This window comes from Topomyia yanbarensis, chromosome 2, assembly GCF_030247195.1.
Source record: "Topomyia yanbarensis strain Yona2022 chromosome 2, ASM3024719v1, whole genome shotgun sequence".
Taxonomy (NCBI): Eukaryota; Metazoa; Arthropoda; class Insecta; order Diptera; family Culicidae; genus Topomyia; species Topomyia yanbarensis.
In genome coordinates this window covers 137,171,239-137,189,481 of record NC_080671.1, presented here as the reverse complement: position 1 = coordinate 137,189,481, position 18,243 = coordinate 137,171,239, and the positions used below count along the sequence as shown (strand labels likewise).

Here is an 18,243-nt window from a genome sequence, read left to right as displayed (position 1 = left end):
TTACATTAAGTTTGTGAACTGGAACTGTCCTTTATACCAACGCATTTCTTAGCTACAGTGTAGCTAGCCAATCAAGAAAATGGGCTGTAATTCTTCCCAATTATTTCTTTTATTTTCATACATTCAGAGCTCCAGATTTATCAGAACAACTTTGTCAATCCATTGGTTCAAATTGAGTAAGAGAATATTTCCACCAAGGATTCAAACAACGCTTTGCTTTTCAGTGTGATAAGTTTCATCCCTTGATATGTATTTGAAAATTTTGTAATTTACATTATATTTCTTTTTTTTAGGTGCTCCGGACAGAATCATTGCAGCTTTGTGTTTGCCCAGGATCATCCTTTCGCAGTAATTTGGCAAGAAGGGATTGTTCGAGTGAAATACATCTGTATGGATGGTAAGTCTAATCTGCTGATATACACATATACTTTACCCCGTCAATATTGCACTACATATATGAATTGCTGTATCCTCTGAATATGAAACATAGATACTTCAGATCGTAGAAACTGAAGACTCTTATTGTAAAATAGCGACGAATATTAAAACCGCAAATCTTACAACCAAACTGCTATATTAAACAGGATCACTTAAATATGTGCAAGTGCGTTAGCAGAATCATAGAGTGTGTTTCATACATTCATTACTATATTCGCGTAAAGATATCAGAACACAGAATTGTACGACTTTACAGTCAGGACAATTGTAGGGCTAGAATAGCTACTTTATTGAAACTAAAAATATATTTACTGCTTGACAGTGGCTTTATTCTAAGACGACTGACTTATGAGAAAACCTGCTATCAGAATTTTGAGATGGCAACTATCTGTCAGTGGGAAAATGACGACAAAAGTAAACAACCCGATTCCGATGTACTCAACACGTTGAGATTGTTTCAGCATGCAAGCCGTGCTTACCAGCGGATATAATGGCATGCGTTGTAATTAGGGAGAAATGTCGCGGGAATTAATACATATTCCGCAATCTCATCTGCCTTCGTTATGAAACATTTGTGTGTTGCTATAGGGACGGGTGCTACAGGAAAATGTCATAACGGCTTAATAAATATCACCCACACTGTGTTAGCTCAGGGTGACGGGCGTGTGTTTGGAATTATCGCTTTGCTCGACTACTTGGTGCTGAAAGCGAAACCCTGCACCAACCAACCCTTGCTTGAGTATCATTTTCCCTTCGATGCGACGGTGCGGTTGTCCCTTCTTTCGTGCCAACTAAGTTGTATTTTTTGTTGTTGATGGTTTTAATTCTGCAATGTTATGCTTTCACTAATGTTGGGAATGTTCACCACTGCATGTCGTTTGTGTACCTAGGAATTAGGGATTGAACTTGGCAGTGAGCGCGGAAACGGAAAACTAGGTTTTCTTTTCAAGGATTTAGATGCTAGAACTGAAAGTGAATTTTTATGGGATGGAAGGCGCATTCGTTTGCTTCGGTTGTGCAATTGGCACTACATTGATGGGGGGAAGGTGGTAGCTAATCCTATTTGCAACTTAAACAGGGCAATGCATTCCGGTAAAGTGCAGAGGAGAATCGTTTTGCGTAGCAGTTCGTTGAATATAAAATTCATTGTGCAGCTGTCATTTGTGAGATTGCAAAGCCAACAGTTTGTTTCTGTTGGTATATCACTAGAAGCAAATGCGAATAGCTACTCTAGGAAATAGAGTAGCTATATATTGCAAGCAACAAAATCACTGATACCTTTTAAAATATTGTTGGTTTATAATATACATTGTATTTATAAAATAATTTGAGTCAATGTTTCATTTCTACCCCACATCTTGATTGGTCATGTCGGTCCGACAAGTGTACCTTGCTTTCTATTCATAGTTTTCTATTGCTTTTCACCTCTAAGGCATACCACAAGGTCGTACACCGCGTTAGTTTTCGTGTACGATTGTCTCACGCACTGTGGACTACGTTCTCCCACTGCTCCATCACGTGGAGCCATGCGATGAAATTCAGCACGTTATTCCTTCATTCCATAAGGCATAAAACTCGCGACGAGGGTACCATTATACGGCTTGAGGGCTAACAAGCCTACATTCTATGACACCATTCATTATGTCTGGTTGTTGTTTCAAACAAAAAAGTCTTACATCATCGTTTGCCTGTTAGGGTTACCAGATTGAACGGAACAAGTAAGCCACCCTATACACATTTTCCCACATCGAAAGTAAAACAGACAAGACTGTACAAGCTTAGAATCGACTATCGTTCTCATATCCAAGTTGGTCCGAAATTGCTGAAACAAAGTCCTTGGAATGTGTTTGATGTACCATTTGCCTCTGGAGTCACGTTATTTCTATCTAGACAGTCAGACGCCGCCCTAGATATTCGTAGATTGGTTACACTGCAGTGGCATAGTCGATTTTTTGGGGTCGGATTGATCCATAATTTTAATTGTGTGAAAAAAGGTTAATTTAAAGGTTCAATTATTTCATTATTAAATTTTTATTGTAATCCACTAATAAGTGCCACTAATAAGATTCTAGCCTGAAAATATGCTTTATATCCTTATTCTTGAGATTCCATTGGAAAGCGAGGAAATTTTCACCAAATTATGGACAAATATCTGTTAATCAAGAGTTGTAAGTAACTTTTTACAAGCAAAGTAGTTCAAAATTAATGTTTTTCGAGATGCTTTGTATTTTTTTATTCATCATAATGATTATTTATTTCATGCCCCTCAACACTCTATAGAGGAATTCCATGAGAAACTGGCCGACCGCAAAATATGACCATCATCGATTCGAACAAAATTTTGGAGTTATGTTCGATTTATGAATCTCCATGATTTTCTCTACCAATTGCTATATTTTGATACAGGAGAAAATTTTCAAAAGGGCGTAGACGTTTCTACGTGCATTAATTTCAAGATTTTTTGTTCGATTACCTTAAACAGCAAAACTATCTGAAAACGAGTTACAGGGAATGATAACTAAATACTAAGTACGATAAAAATCTACACTGATAAAAATTATGTGTCATTTTTCACAAAAACAAAAAATTGGGTTGAAAATTTAAATTGCAAAAGACCCATTTTTTTAATTTTTAATATATAAAAGTCAATATTTGCATGTATGTGATTTATGGACTCCTAAACGGCTTAACCGATTGCCGTAAAAAATATACGTAGTAGACATTAGTTATGAAGCGTGTCTGTGTGCTATTGGTTGGGGATTATCTACCCGCCAGACGGTACTTCGAAACAAATTGTGTTTTACTGCTATTTCGTTGAAAGTGGCAGCAACGCTCGGCGGGTAGCTAGTTTTTTTATATTTTGTCAACAAAACCTAAAGAGAAAAAAAGCAAATTTAAATTTCATACTAACTGACTTTCGAAATTGTAATTTTATTACGGAATATAATTCTAAGTATCATTTTAAATTAAAATGCATTTAACAAAAATCTTCCGACAAATATTTGTCGAGATATTTGGAATTTTAGTCCTGCATAAACAATGAATTCGGGTAATTATTCCCATTCCAAAAGTTATTCGCGTTACCCCATCATAAAATGTCAACAATGTAATGTTTATCGGTTTCGAGACGTAAAAGAAACTTTTTCAGTGTATTTGGTTCACGGAGAAGCTTTCAATAAAAAGTTTTCCTACCAACAACTTTTAGCATATTTTTATAATTCATACTGTTTGCAGTCAAAAATACAATTTTCTTTTTGAATATGATTCTAAACGCCATTTCAAATCAAAATGGTCTTAATAAAAAAAATTCCTTAACGGTTCTCGAGATATTTTGATTTTTTTTAATAATACTGTTATTTTGTTTTATTAGACCTTTTCAGAAGTTATTCGCGGTTCTCCATCAACAACAATAGGTTTTTCAAAAGACCCACAAAATTGCCTGTAACTTTCTCTTTGACAAGGGAATTTGTGGCAGTATAATAATGCTAGATTGTAGAAAAAAATCTAGAAGAATCTTTTTCTTTCTTAAATCTTCGAAAATATGCAATAATGAAAAAGTTTTAAAGAGTGATAAATGTTATCATGCCATTCAAAAGGTATTTTTATCATGAAATTTAACCTATTTTTGATGATAAAATCTCTGGAAGTAAGTTTTTTATTCCTAAATTTTCAAAAATATACAATAATAAAAAAAGTTTTTAAAGGCTGCATCCATAAATGACGTAGCATTTTTGAAGCGGATTTCAACACCTCCTCCTTCATCGTAGCATTTCATCACAAACCTTTGAACACCCCCCTGATAATGACGTAGCTTCACGACAACTCCCCTAAAACTGAGTTGTACTGTTCGAAAATTATCAAAGAATTTATCAGTGTAATTCATTCAGTACAGGAACCAAATAATTCGCTTATACCTTGGATTTGGGATCATTTATAAGGAAACGCTTTAGAATATTGTAAGTTGACTTCTAACATTACCTGCAATAAATGCTTTAAATGCTCGGTATACCTCGGGTACACCTGCCGTAACATCAGGCCGATAAAAATAATAACTTCCGCAGATTTTTTGTCTTATTAAGTTCCAGAATCAGGACTTGCGTACAAAAGTACTAGTGTCTCAGCTGCAGCGGCAGATATTCAGCCGAATACTATACATTTGAACACATCTAGATTTAAGTAGTATTCCGTAGTTAGACTCAAATCGTCATTCTGTGTGATCACCAACTGTTTTGCTTACGGGTATGGAATCTTTTGAAATTTTTCTGGTCTGGAGAATCTGATAGTTAATTGCTAGTTTTGCATAGCTACGGTTTTCAATTTTTAGCGCAAAAATTATCTTTAATTGTATCGGAAAAATATTATTTTTCAAATTTCGATTAAACTGATTTTTTTAGAGAATATTTTTGAAATATGCTACTTTTACAAAATGTAGAATAATCGATTTTGTTTTTATTTTAACTTGTTCCTATACCTTCGGTTTGACGATTCTACTTTACGGAAAAAAGTATTCTATAAATATTATTATTAACCCATTCATGACCATGTTGTTTGTGGACAACAACGTTTTTAAACAGTTATAACTTTTCATTGGGGCTAGATTTGATGACAAAAATAATAAGTAAGGCTAATAAATGTGACTGTTGCCTTTCATTCGAGCATTAACAGTTACCAGGATCAGCTCTAGAACTGAAGTTATTGCAATTAGTCTGATTGGATTCCGATGGAGCAGTGCTGCCAGGGACAGTTTTTGTTGATGATGGAAAATGAATTTTTCATATATCTTCGGTATGGTGCAATATTATTGAAAAATGATAAAGCTTATCAATTTAGGCTGTCTTTGGCTAAGTTTTTCACATAACTGGACTCTTGTAAATATTATAGGAGAATTGTATTGAGCATTAGAAGGTAAAAATTGAGCAGCTTCTAGCACTGCCAGGGGAGCACCTATATTTATGAAAAAAGGCTTTTCGTGTTTGTTGATCCCACTGTTTTCAAGGAAAAATAGTTTTAAAACCTTACATGCACTAGAAAAAAGTTGGGCATGAAAGGGTTAAAGGTTATACAAAAAGAAAGAAATCAATTTTTTCAAGAATAAAAAATCTTATGCTCCTCAAAAAAGCTACGTAGAATGACATGACCCCCTACCCCCGTGTTGTCACAAACTATCTCCCTCCTCACCCATATGATGCTATGTCATTTATGGATGGACCCTTATGACAAACGCCATTTAACATTTCGAGAAAAGCAGTTTTGGATTATGAGATTGAATATCTTGAAACTTATAAATGGTAGGAACGATTCGGAGAAGACAATTGATGCTTCTATCTACCCTGCATTAATCTTTCATCTTAATTATTACGGGTAATAATGTCGAAGGTACTGATGATGATGATGTAGTGAAACCACCATTAGGGCATTGCAAAAAACAAATTGTTTTTTAATTCTCAAAGGCCACCCTTTCATATTGTGACAAATGTCAAAGTAAGCTCAGATGCCAAATCTCACATCATTTGGACAATTCTAGACCCCCGCCCACCTCGCTTGAAATTTTTGAAATTGGTACTATGGGAAAATATGGAGGAAAAATATATTAAATGCAATAAATTTTGAAGTAGGACTAAGAAAATTACAATTTATACCTCTTTCTAAAAGAAATAACCTTGATATTTGAATGGAGACATTTCTGTTTCTCGAAAAATACAGGGGAAGTGGGGTACTGGGTCATTATGTCCCCAAAATCCCCCATTTAAAAAAAATTCTGCTCTGTCATGCAAATCATACATATTTTGCAGTTTTTTCTAATGTGAAAAAATCTCAGAAATCGAATGGAACCTTTTTGACCTTTGTCCGAATACGAAAAGTTGGGGTTATAGGGTATTTTGCCATTCATATTAAATTTTATGATTTTCTCGTGTATATATCTCTCTTATTCTTCACTTAATTTTAATAAAAGGGCTGAATGCAGAAAATTCTTAGGAACAAAATAAAAATAGATTCGTTACCGGTAAAATTCAGAAGCATCAAATTTTCTCGATTTTGTCTCGATTTCACATTTTTATCATTAAATCGCACATATTAACTCCATTTAACAATACATTCTTATTTAATTTGCTACTTTTAGTGTTTTAGTGAAATACGCTTAGGAATCACATGAGAAAAGTTTCATTCCTGGAAAAATAGGGGAAGTTGGGGCATTAGGACATTAATTGAAAAAAAAGTTATTTGTAGTGTTAATATAAAAAATTGATATTTCTGAATTTTACCGGTAACGAATTTATTTTTGTTTTATTTCTAAGAATTTTCTGTGTTTAATAAGTTACATTTTATTAAAATTGATGGAAGAATAATAGAGATATATGCACGAGAAAATGATAAAATTTATTATGAATGACAAAATGCCCTATAACCCCAACTTCTCGTATTCGTACAAAGGTCAAAAAGATTTCATTCAAATTCTGAAATCTTTCCACATTAGAAAACAGCAAAATATGTATGATTTGCATCACGGAGCGGCAAAAATATTAAAAATAGGGGATTTCGGGAACAAAATGACCTAGTACCCCACTTTCCTGTATTTTTCGAGAAAAAGAAATACCAAGGTTATTTCCTTAAAAAAAAGCATAAATTGAAATTTTCTGAGTGCTACTTCAAAAGTTATAGCATTTGATATATTTTTCTCTCAAATTTTCCCATAGTACCAATTTTATAAATTTCAAGCGAAGTGGACGGGAGTCTAAAATTGTCCAAATCATCTGAAATTTGCTATCTGAGCTTACTTTGGCATTTACCACATGAGAGGAAGGGCCTTCGAGAATCAAAAAAAAAACATTTTTTTTGCAATGCTCTAACCACCATCAGTGCAAGCACTACGCCGGGTGCTGCTGTTGCTTTTAACAGCAAAGCCAAATGATGCTAGCAAACGACTTTCAATTTACCGTTATATGGAGGGCCAAAAAAAGTTGGATCCATAGGCAGAAGTTGTTATGCGCACTCCACAGGGGCAAAGAATCTCCTTCCGACAATAAAATTCAGACGTTTGAGAAGCGGCATTTACAATACTCGTTACAGCACTGCCTGATGGTTTGTGTGAGTAGAGCGTGTCAAACTTGTCGTGCCAAGACAGATAGGAATATTAATAATAACTACATAATTTCGAAGAATTAGGAAGTCAGTGCCTTAATTCATGACACAGTTCGTATGATGCCCGCATGCAGGAATCTCTACCCAAATAATGAAATAAATAAATATCATGAAAACATGACTATAGTTATAATAGTGAAAATAAAAGTATTGAATACTTAAACGAATAAAATGTAATATAATAATATTATAAAAAATATATACATCGCAAGTATAATGTTTAATATAAGAAGGGTTAAAACAATAGAGAGCAAAACCTTCGTAAAATATTTAAGCAGATCAAATCCGAAGCATCAACTATTTCTCAGCCGTGGCCATAACTTAAGAAGCTTGTGTGTCATGTCGTAGGTATCAAATATAAAACCTTTATGTTTTGAGCGAGGTTGCTACCAAAATCATGCTCTACAAATTTGCCCAAGGCATGATTTCAATACATGTAGTTCAAAAATGCTGATGATAATTATATTTCCCTGTTGGGGAGATTAATCATTAGAATCACAATACTATATGAAACGGCATACACCCTCCCCTAGGTTGAGGGGCTTGACGGTATTGCTAACATCATCAAGCATATTGCGTGCATCAGTGCTACAGAACCCCTGACGGACAATTGCTTTAAGATGATTATTGCATTACGCCTCGATAGTGGCGCATCGAGGAGACCGAGAGGGCTTATGGGCCTTTTTTATGTTTTTTCATACTCTGCGTTTGCCCATACTATCGTTCAATCACTAGCCTGTGCGCGCTGGCGTGGCCGACGTTGTTTGACTTTTGTTATGAACCGCGTTTGATGACATTGTTCCACAGTTTAATGGCAGTGTTGGTGGACGGGGCTCACAGTGGAGGTCATTGTGTGTCCATGTATCGGTCGATTTCGTCATCGTGTACAGGCTAATTAAATTAAATTAAATTAACAAAAACATAAGTAGAAACCTATTATTCGTCGTTTTGTAATAATTGAAATTTTTAGTACTTGTGTACAATTGTTATATAGTAGTTGTATGTCTATCTGTGTATGTGTTCGTCTGAGTATTTGTGACAGGGAATGGATGCTTTTGGACGAGTTGAAGTAGTTTGATTGCTTGTTACATGTGTTTTTCTATTCTACTTCATTAGTCTGTTTCTTTTGTAGTTCTCTTAGTTTGCTTCTTCATAACTCATGTCTACCAAAATATTAGGTCAATTTGTACTCTTTTAATCAATATCTTTGCATCTTTTTTTCTTTATTCGGCATGTTGTGATTCCTTTTATTACTATATCTCTATACTATAGTCTGTCTATATTCATATAGGTACAAAGGTACAAACGCTCGTGGCCTTCGCGATAATACAAAGCTGGCCACGAACGCAACCATCCAAATGCAATCATCTACACATAATTATACCCGCGATTTCGCCAACTTTAAAACACCCCGGTAGTTAAGTAAACGTAGCACCTATTAGCTTACAAACGCGGTCTCAAGCATTAACCCGCCACTCGCGGGATCATGAAACAGTCTCGTCCGGCAGTCTAACCTCGGTCATAGCAGCCTATACTCATGTCTTGTGTTTGACCAATCAAAAAAATGACGCTCATATTCACTAGACAACAAATTCCATGGCGACATGACCGGGAACTGGTGATATGGGAAAATTGACTCTCTTCTACCATCTGTACCATATACTAAAAATTTAATGTCAGATTCACGGTCCGCGCGCGATCATTCAAGAAAAAAAACCGCCTGATGATAAAATCGAAATTATACACACGAATTCACGTACAAACAAACACGTTAACATACAAATGCTTAAGCCCTTCGCGACAATCCATGACACCTACCCCCGCGATCGCGCAAATATGATAACATCCCGGTGATAAGGTGAACGTCTCAGCACTTATAAATTTTCAAACGCGGTCTCAAGCGCGAACCTACGAACATCCGTGTTTGCGCGATCATGATCGGTCACGTCCGGAAATCATTTCCTTCCATCTTAGCAACTTAGATCCATAAATTCAGTTGGACCAATCAAAAAATAGAGCTTATATCCACTAGAAAATACGTTCCACGGCGAATTGACTGGGAACTCTGGTGATATGGAAGATCTCACTTTCTTCTAGCATCTGAGCCGTACACCAAAAATTACGTATTAGCTTCACGGTCCGCGCGCGATCATCCAAGAACACACGCGAATATGCGAAAGGCGCATAGTTATCGAATTTATACACGCGATGTTACATACACTAGGTTGGCACGAGGATGTATGAAAAAAATTGAATACCGCAGAACCAAGTTAGAAAAATTCGTAATTCTTCAACGAACTCCTACGCTAAATCTGAATCAAATCTGTTGGAGCATGTTTTGGCACAAATGATTCTAAGTTTGTATGGACTTTACTATAAGAAAATAATACATTATCATTAAATTCATAACTATGCCGTCTGGTGCCCCTGAAAAAAAATTGCATGCTACATTCTATAGATTCAGTCAAGTAGAACAACTTTTTCTAAAGACAGTTCATAGCTATGACAACTGGTTCATGAGTTATTGCAAAATTAAACTTTCGTTGCTCTGAAAGTTATGAAAATAGTGCCGTCTCTGGCTACCCGGCGAGTTGAACCTTCAATCAAGTGAACCTTGACGTAATTGTTGTGGTCACCAGTAATGCCGTTGGTATAAAGCGGAAATATAGTCCAGATAGTATCATCAGAAACATGGGATCAAAAGGACTTGGGATCGAATTGTGTAATAGAATTATTTTTATGCATTTTTTTTGGTACAATAATATACGTTGAGCAAATTAAAATTGAAACGAGACTGAAGCGGGAAAGATTCTTGAAGTTGAGTTAAAGTCAGTTGAAGCTCAACTGATGTTCATTATATTCCTTCGGAGCTGGAACTAGAACTGCTATGGATTGCTCGGTGAACTGAAGGTAGGTCAATTGAGTAAGCTGGGCGATATCGGTCACTACACGCCAGTAAGAATGTCTCTGGCCATGAAGCACGATTCGATTTTAACCAAAACTTCAAATCATCCAAGGATTAAGATAACGTTAGAACATAACTTAGCTAAAATACACAATAAACGATGTTCACAACGCAGCGTTTCGCCGCTAGTTAAATAACACGTCAGGAATAACGGTTAGGATCTCCCTTATTACTTTATTTGAAACTAACAATTCTACATAATAACGTTCCCGCTTTACATGCAGCAAAAAAAAATAAAATTAAGAACCTAAACTCATGTCCTTCAGATTATCTATTTATGACGCTCGCATCTAAACTATAAAACCGCCTATGTTGATAGCTGCCTAATTCGGTTTATGACTAGCATATCACGGTTAACTTGATTGAAGTATCAGCCAGAGTATTCAGATAAATTCAATTTTCATCAACGATGTAGACACTTAAGCATTGTATAAAGAATAACTTTTGAACCAGAAGTCGTAGCCTATTACACTCTTCGGAGAAGTTGTACACGGTACTCGTATCTACCGAAATAGGCATAGCATATATTTGTAGAATACATAGGAACGTGTCTACGAAATATTAAATAACGTGGATCGTTTATCCATGTTAAATCACATACTAACTTTAAACCATTTGTGCTAAAATATAGTGCAACCTATCAAATCAACATTTTGCATGGTGGAATGAGGCCGCATAGCGATTAGTTTTAGATCGGTTCCACTGAATTCTAAAATTCGTGCCACTCTAACATACACGTTAGTACACGTGACATACAAACGCATACGCGATTTAACACGTTAACATACAAATGCTCGAGCCCTTCGTGATGATGCACGTGTTTACGCCCGCACATATCTGAACTGTACAATGAGTATCACATTCAGAATCACGATCCGCTGCAATTGGCCTTAGGCAGTGTTTTAGTGGGCGACACTGCTTGTCTCGTCTGCAATTGTAGTGTGTGATTCTGACGGGGAGCCCTTCCGAGAACCTAGCTCTACAGCTCCAGTAGGACAACTTTCGAAAAAAACACTATATGAACCGGCTTACAATGTCCACAAATTCCTCCAAACATCGCATTGACCAAAATTTAACGATTTAGACGCATTTAGTAGATCGCAAGATTGAATTACTGTGTAATGTTGAAACCTCCCTTTACAATCGGATTCATAGCCAGCATTTCTAGATGACCTACATACCGTACCAATGAGTCCTATATTTCATTTCAAAATGTTTCCGCTGATCCACGATAGTATCTTCCAATTATAATTAGGGTTATATTTATTCGTATACGTACCTCTGTCATAGGCAAACGAATCCATCCGCCTGGCTAGGTGAGATAGGTAATAACAGTTGTAACTTCCATGGAAAAGATAATTAAATGCATGAGATAAAGTTCGGTTATGATACGGACATCCATCGAGCACGTTGTTACCGGAAATTTTATGTTGAACTTAAACGTATTTTAAAGAAACCATATGTTTCAGGGTGGTAAACCTACCTCAATCCTTATCCAAGCTGTGTAATAATAACTTTCTAGTACCATATATTCGAGAGCTTAATATAGATTATAAACTCTGCTATGTGACGTTCTACAATTTTGAGACGATTATGTACTAGGTGAGTGTTTTATCAATAGCACTCGAATATCATTATCATTTCATATGGAGCCGTACTTATGAACACACATGTGCCCAGTACTGCATTTCTGATCCGAGCGAATTCTATTACGGCTTCTGAAAACATTACGACTTTGTGCAAATCGGTTCAATCTTTTTCGAGGAAAATATAGGGTAATAAGTCTCTTTTAGCCTATTGGGGAGGTTGTGCACTATTTTATTGAATACTCATCCTACAATGCCAATTCGCAGAAATATCTTTACTTCGTTCCTAAGAACCAGTACAATGACAAAATAGCCTGAAAATGGCAAAACATTCATGCAACGGAAACTCGAATCGGGGCCCCAATTTTCAACATACCATTTTGAACCAATTCATTCAACACCGATGACGAACGATGCTCTATAATCAACAGTTTTAAATCGGTTGGTATATAAAAGGAACAGGGTGGAAATAGACTCATTACCGTATAACCTGTGATTGCATAGTTCTTCCTATATGAAAAAGGCAAAACGTAGTGTTATTCAATGTTAAGAATATAATTAATGAATAGCTGTTCCCATATGCCAGCCACTACGATTAAACCGAGAAGTTCAAACCCACCAAAGCAGAACCACTGGATGGATTATTTGGGATCATTAATTTGAATCACATGGCACCATATTTTCACGGTGGTGCTGAAGCACTAACTGGATGAATCTGAGCGGCGTTACTCGCTACTGGATCTGGTACTACTGCTCAAGATTTATTTTACGAAAGTAAATGAAATCATCAATCAAAACAAGCAAGCAGTTGAATCAGAATAAAACGAGCGTGCTCATGTAGGACGTATTTTTTCGCTTCCAGCAACGTGTACCCAAATTTATCGTAGCATGTGTGAAAGAAAAGTGTGTAAAATAATGTTTATTTCATCATGTCAGCGAAGTTTATGGTGTGTTATTGCCGCTTAGTAGAAACTCGTTCCTATATGCATAGTCGCTTCGGAGATAAGTATGACCGGAATTGACAACCGCAAGTTGAACGTCTTCTTTTAAGTATTGTTGTTTTTGTTGATCAGCTACAAAGGCAGGTACAATATGTACTGTCTCGGAATCAGGATGGGAAAGACGAGCACCCGTTCCGCACCCACTGCTGACAGATATAGGCCGAATGCTACCGTTCGGGCAAGGGCTAATTGGTGCGTCGAATGGAAAAGTTTTCGCCGGTTCTTTTCTTTTCACGGAATTTATTCTTCCGAATCGCGTAACATTTTCTATCTCCGCGTTCTGCGCTTTGATCTCGATATATTTTGAAAACCTTCGATTCGGCATAATGATAACATCGTTAAATTTATCTTTATTGGAAGTTAAAACCAATGATGCACCATGGAAAACAGAACTAATAACATAAGTATAATAAACGAGTAGAACTTCATTCTGTAATATTTAATATTTCATAAGGAAATGTGTTTAAATTTAAATTGTTAAGCAAACGAAACTTTGTTTATTTTTCGTCCGCTTGGTTTCTCATTTCTCGAACACAGCTAGCAACATTTAAATCCCCCAATTTCCAGACGAACACAAAAAGAAAGGTGGTACGAAAATTTCTCAGGCGCACCGACACGAGAGACCAAATGACGCACGAATAAAATGTAATTGCATAATCGATAAAGAATGTAACGACGAAAGCGTGTTCAGGCAGACGAGTAATGGGACTTCATTCGAATGCTTTTCCTGCAATTGCGCCAATATCCTTGCACGTGAGTGCTAAATCCCAGTACACTCAGGTTTTTTTTTACGCGGGGGATACGAGCCGCGTAAATGAAAACCGCGTAAATGAAAACCGCGTAAATTTCAAAATCCGCGTAAATGAAAACCGCGTAAATTTCAAAATCCGCGCAAATGAAAACCGCGTAAATTTCAAAATCCGCGTAAATGAAAACCACGTAAATTTCAAAATCCGCGTAAATGAAAACCGCGTAAATTTCAAAATCCGCGTAAATGAAGACCACTTAAATTTAAGAATCCGCGATAAAGGGAACCTCATTGATGGATACCGCGTAAATTTCAAAATCCGCGTAAATGAAAACCGCGTAAATTTCAAAAACCGCGTAAATGAAAACCGCGTAAATTTCAAAAACCGCGTAAATGAAAACCGCGTAAATTTCAAAATCCGCGTAAATGAAAACCGCGTAAATTTCAAAATCCGCGCAAATGAAAACCGCGTAAATTTCAAAATCCGCGTAAATGAAAACCACGTAAATTTCAAAATCCGCGTAAATGAAAACCGCGTAAATTTCAAAATCCGCGTAAATGAAGACCGCGTAAATTTCAAAAACCGCGTAAATGAAAACCGCGTAAATTTCAAAAACCGCGTAAATGAAAACCGCGTAAATTTCAAAATCCGCGTAAATGAAAACCGCGTAAATTTCAAAATCCGCGTAAAAAAAACCGCGTAAAAAAATACCGCGCAAAAAAAACCGCGTAAAAAAAACTTGAGTGTAGTGTGGAACGTGCAAGTGAAGTTCCATGAATGGCAACAGCAGCTACTTTGTAACATTCAAATTAAGCGATTATCATTAATGAGCTTTTTTCCCGAATTCACTTTCATTTACCGTTTCCGCCACGTTTTTGCACAAAAATAGCGGTTGTCGGAATTTTCATTACCATTCCTGTTTTTGTACTTTTTGTGATCCGAATTACCATTGTTATAGTTAAACGCTAATGCAGATGCTGTGATCCTTTTTGTTTGTGCTAGAATTTTTCTGTCTCATTATTGCTTATTTACGGGCTTCATTTCACAATTTTCGTCTGAATTTCACAGCAGGGAATGATTCAGTTGAGACCGGTCGAAAGACCTTATTTTTTGTGTTTGTGTTTTACGATTCTGTAGAATTGCTGTTCGTGACAAAGTTTTCGACATGCGATTATTGCGTTACGTTGCGATGATTTTGACGAATTGCACACTGAATTCATCATGTGTGACTGCTGATTAACTAATAAGAGTTGGTTAGGAAGTAGGAATTCATACCAATCCGACCCATTTCAAATCCTTAACACCATGATAGCCATCATTGCCGGCCGACCCCATCTCCATCCTTCACGGGGAAGGATAAATGATAAGTTAGACGGGAAGTGATTATGCTCCACCTACTTAACGGAAGGTAGACGACTCATCACGACTGAAATGAATAATCTGAAATAAAACAAACGAATAATTTTTTTAAAATTTGATTTTTGGGCGGGTTTATTTTTATTTTCGGTCGCTTATATACCACTGTACTCAATCGACGAATTGAGGACCTGTCTGTATATGAATACTTTATTCTCACGTGGACTATACCTTTTCTCCTCTGTAAGTCTAGTGTCCTCCGCAGCATACAGGTGGCAAGACAGTTCTGTGTCTTCCACGTTCGTTTGCTACTGGATACCCAAGTTCTCGTGACAATTCTGTTTTTTTTTCTAGGCACACAAATCCCAACTAATATCAAGTATGTTTTATATCCTCCTTCCAAAGCTGATAGCGAACCCATTGTCTAGTGAACGGAGTTTTTTGAACGATTTACACGTGGGGTAGTCAAACTTCTTTTAACTTGAAAAACTATTTCCTCTATTAGGAATTTATATTACATGAATATCTGCACTATGTTTCACGCATCTGTCTGACTAACGTTCCACTTCCTCCATTTGCCTGAAGCCAGAATGACACTGCACTGGCCTATGGTTGACAGCCGTCCGGGTGGAAAATATTTTACTATTTTTGGTTCCGGAGGGAAGCGAAGTGGCGACAAAACCGAGACGAGAAAATATTTAAAATTAGGGGAAATGCAACGCTACCATTTTTTGTTGATACTAGAAGCTGCATGCTATACCACAGATGAACTGATGTGTCTAATGCAAAGAGTGACACTTTTACGCTGATAGCAATCTGTGACTCGCTACCACCCGATCAGAATGAAATAACAAGATTATAACAGAATGCAATTTTCATAACATATTGTGTTATAAATTTGGTCTCGTTAGTAGTTAAAATAACAGAAATTTATAACAAGTAACATTGGGAGATATAGTTTTGAAACATTCTTGTTATGTGTTTCTGATCGGGCATCCATCACCAACTTTACGACATTGGTTTGCGCAATTTAACGCATGAGGTCTTTGCTTTGATGAAGTTGGCTTTCGTTCTTCCCGGATCCCGGTGGTATGCCAGTCTAATATCACGCCCCACGTGTTCATCGTAGAACCGCAGCAAGGCCAAACCCGTATGAGAGCGTGACCTTGGGAAATAGCTTATTTTTCCGTGTTTACTGACATAGATGTTTGTACCGATGAATGCGCCTAGGGACGTGTTTGTTTTGATTGTTTTGTCTTGTTGTTGTACTTGGGGAAAGCTGGTTAGTTCGACATCGATCTTCAATGAATAATAAACATGTTGTTTACCCTTAAAGAGATTGCCGACAGCAAATTAGGCAGAGAATGAATGTAAAGGAAAATAAATAACAGCCCCGTAAAATTTGTGTTCGATTTGTTTGTAACCCTAATTAGTTGGTTTAAACTAGTTTTGCTGAAATAAAGTCTTCTGGTTTTCTTATCAAAATGAAGCTTTTCTAAAATATTGTTTGAATTTTTGTAAAAAATATTTTTTTCGTGGGTAGTTTTTTCAGGCAACTAATCGAACGGTTTTGGAATAAAAATTCTTTGCTTGAACCTAGTATCATATACTGTTATTTGTATTTGTGTACATCAATAAGTCTCTTGATATCTAAAGTCAATGTTGCTTCAGAATCTTCATCGCGACGAAGCACGGTGAATATTAATCACCTGCATTCGTCCAACATCGTTCTTCGCTGTTATATTCAACTTGCTGTTGATATTCATCCACGAATGAATCCGACTGCCAATCCGTGTTTACCCGAATGCCTTATCCATACGTTCTTGCCTTGCTACTCATCGAACGACCGAATGAACTGCACGAGGAAGCTATGAAGCGAATGACGAATAAACGAATCAGCAAACCATTCCTCACCATAGCGATGATCGCTTACAACTATTGGCGAAGATGACTTCAATTTTATCTTCGCAGAATGATGGCTCGCGAAGAAATATATTTTTATTCTGATGCGTTGTACTTTTCGGAACAAGCCAATGCGCTACTGGTTCTTCAGTACAAAACTATGGGTTAAATTAACAGCCGAATCAAGGCAATATTTGTTGAATATAGTACAATCTTAATAGAAGCCTTGTGTGTCAAGTATTCAAAGGAGATTGAACCCATGTTTGGTGATAAAACTCGGCATAAGCAAAACAAAATTCTTTTGGATGAAGTTTTGATTTTAATCTGCTCATGGTGTTATATCACAATAATTTAACCTATTGCGCATGTTTTGCTAGTATCACGACGAATTCGCTTAATCAGCACGGTTGTTTAAAAATAAATTAGCTGTAGAATGAACAGTGTGTTGTGGGTGTAATATGGACAATACAAATATTACTTCTTGTTCCCCCATCGGGAAAGACTTGGCATAAAAAACGTGCTGTAATTATTTTACTCCATATTGTCGAGATCCTTAGATACCAACAAAAAATATAAAATTGTTGAATTTCGATTTTTTAATGCATTCCCTTCTAGGGATTAGCTATAATGATTACATTGCATGTGCACATCTCACGAATTCAACCATGACTGCTAACTTTGTTAACTAGTGCTATAAAGTTAGATTGATGTTTAAGGTGAGATTTTTTGTGACGTGGTTAACATTAACAGTAGGTACCACAGTTTGATAAAAAAATACATCATTTAACGCAAATTTATTAATTAGGGGTCATACACTAATTACGTAAGGACATATGGGGGGAGTGGGTGTTTCAAAATATCTTACCAATTCTCACCTGGGGGAGGGAAGGTTTGTCCTTTCTTAAGTAATATCATAAAACATGCATGAAAAATGAAATCGATAAGAAAAATATTCTTCTCATAAGAAAAGAAACTATTTCTTATTTCTTATTCTTCTATTATATAACATTTTATATATCAAACAAAATGAGCACATACTGTACATCATGGTCATGGAAACGCAGACCTCAAGCGACAGAATATGATTGTTGATTGATTGTTAAATT

The 18,243-nt window shown here is 36.3% G+C and overlaps 1 protein-coding gene across 1 annotated transcript in view; it reads left to right on the top strand.

Annotated features, from left to right (window-relative positions):
- The first annotated feature begins 297 nt into the window (after nt 1–297).
- Nucleotides 298–18,243, top strand: part of LOC131679793 (uncharacterized) — a 43,736-nt gene continuing 25,790 nt past the window's right edge. Inside the window, exon 1 of the mRNA XM_058960540.1 lies at nt 298–397. Within this exon, the coding sequence (XP_058816523.1) occupies nt 391–397 (7 nt within the window). The 5' untranslated portion in view covers nt 298–390. The remainder of the gene's footprint in view (nt 398–18,243) is intronic.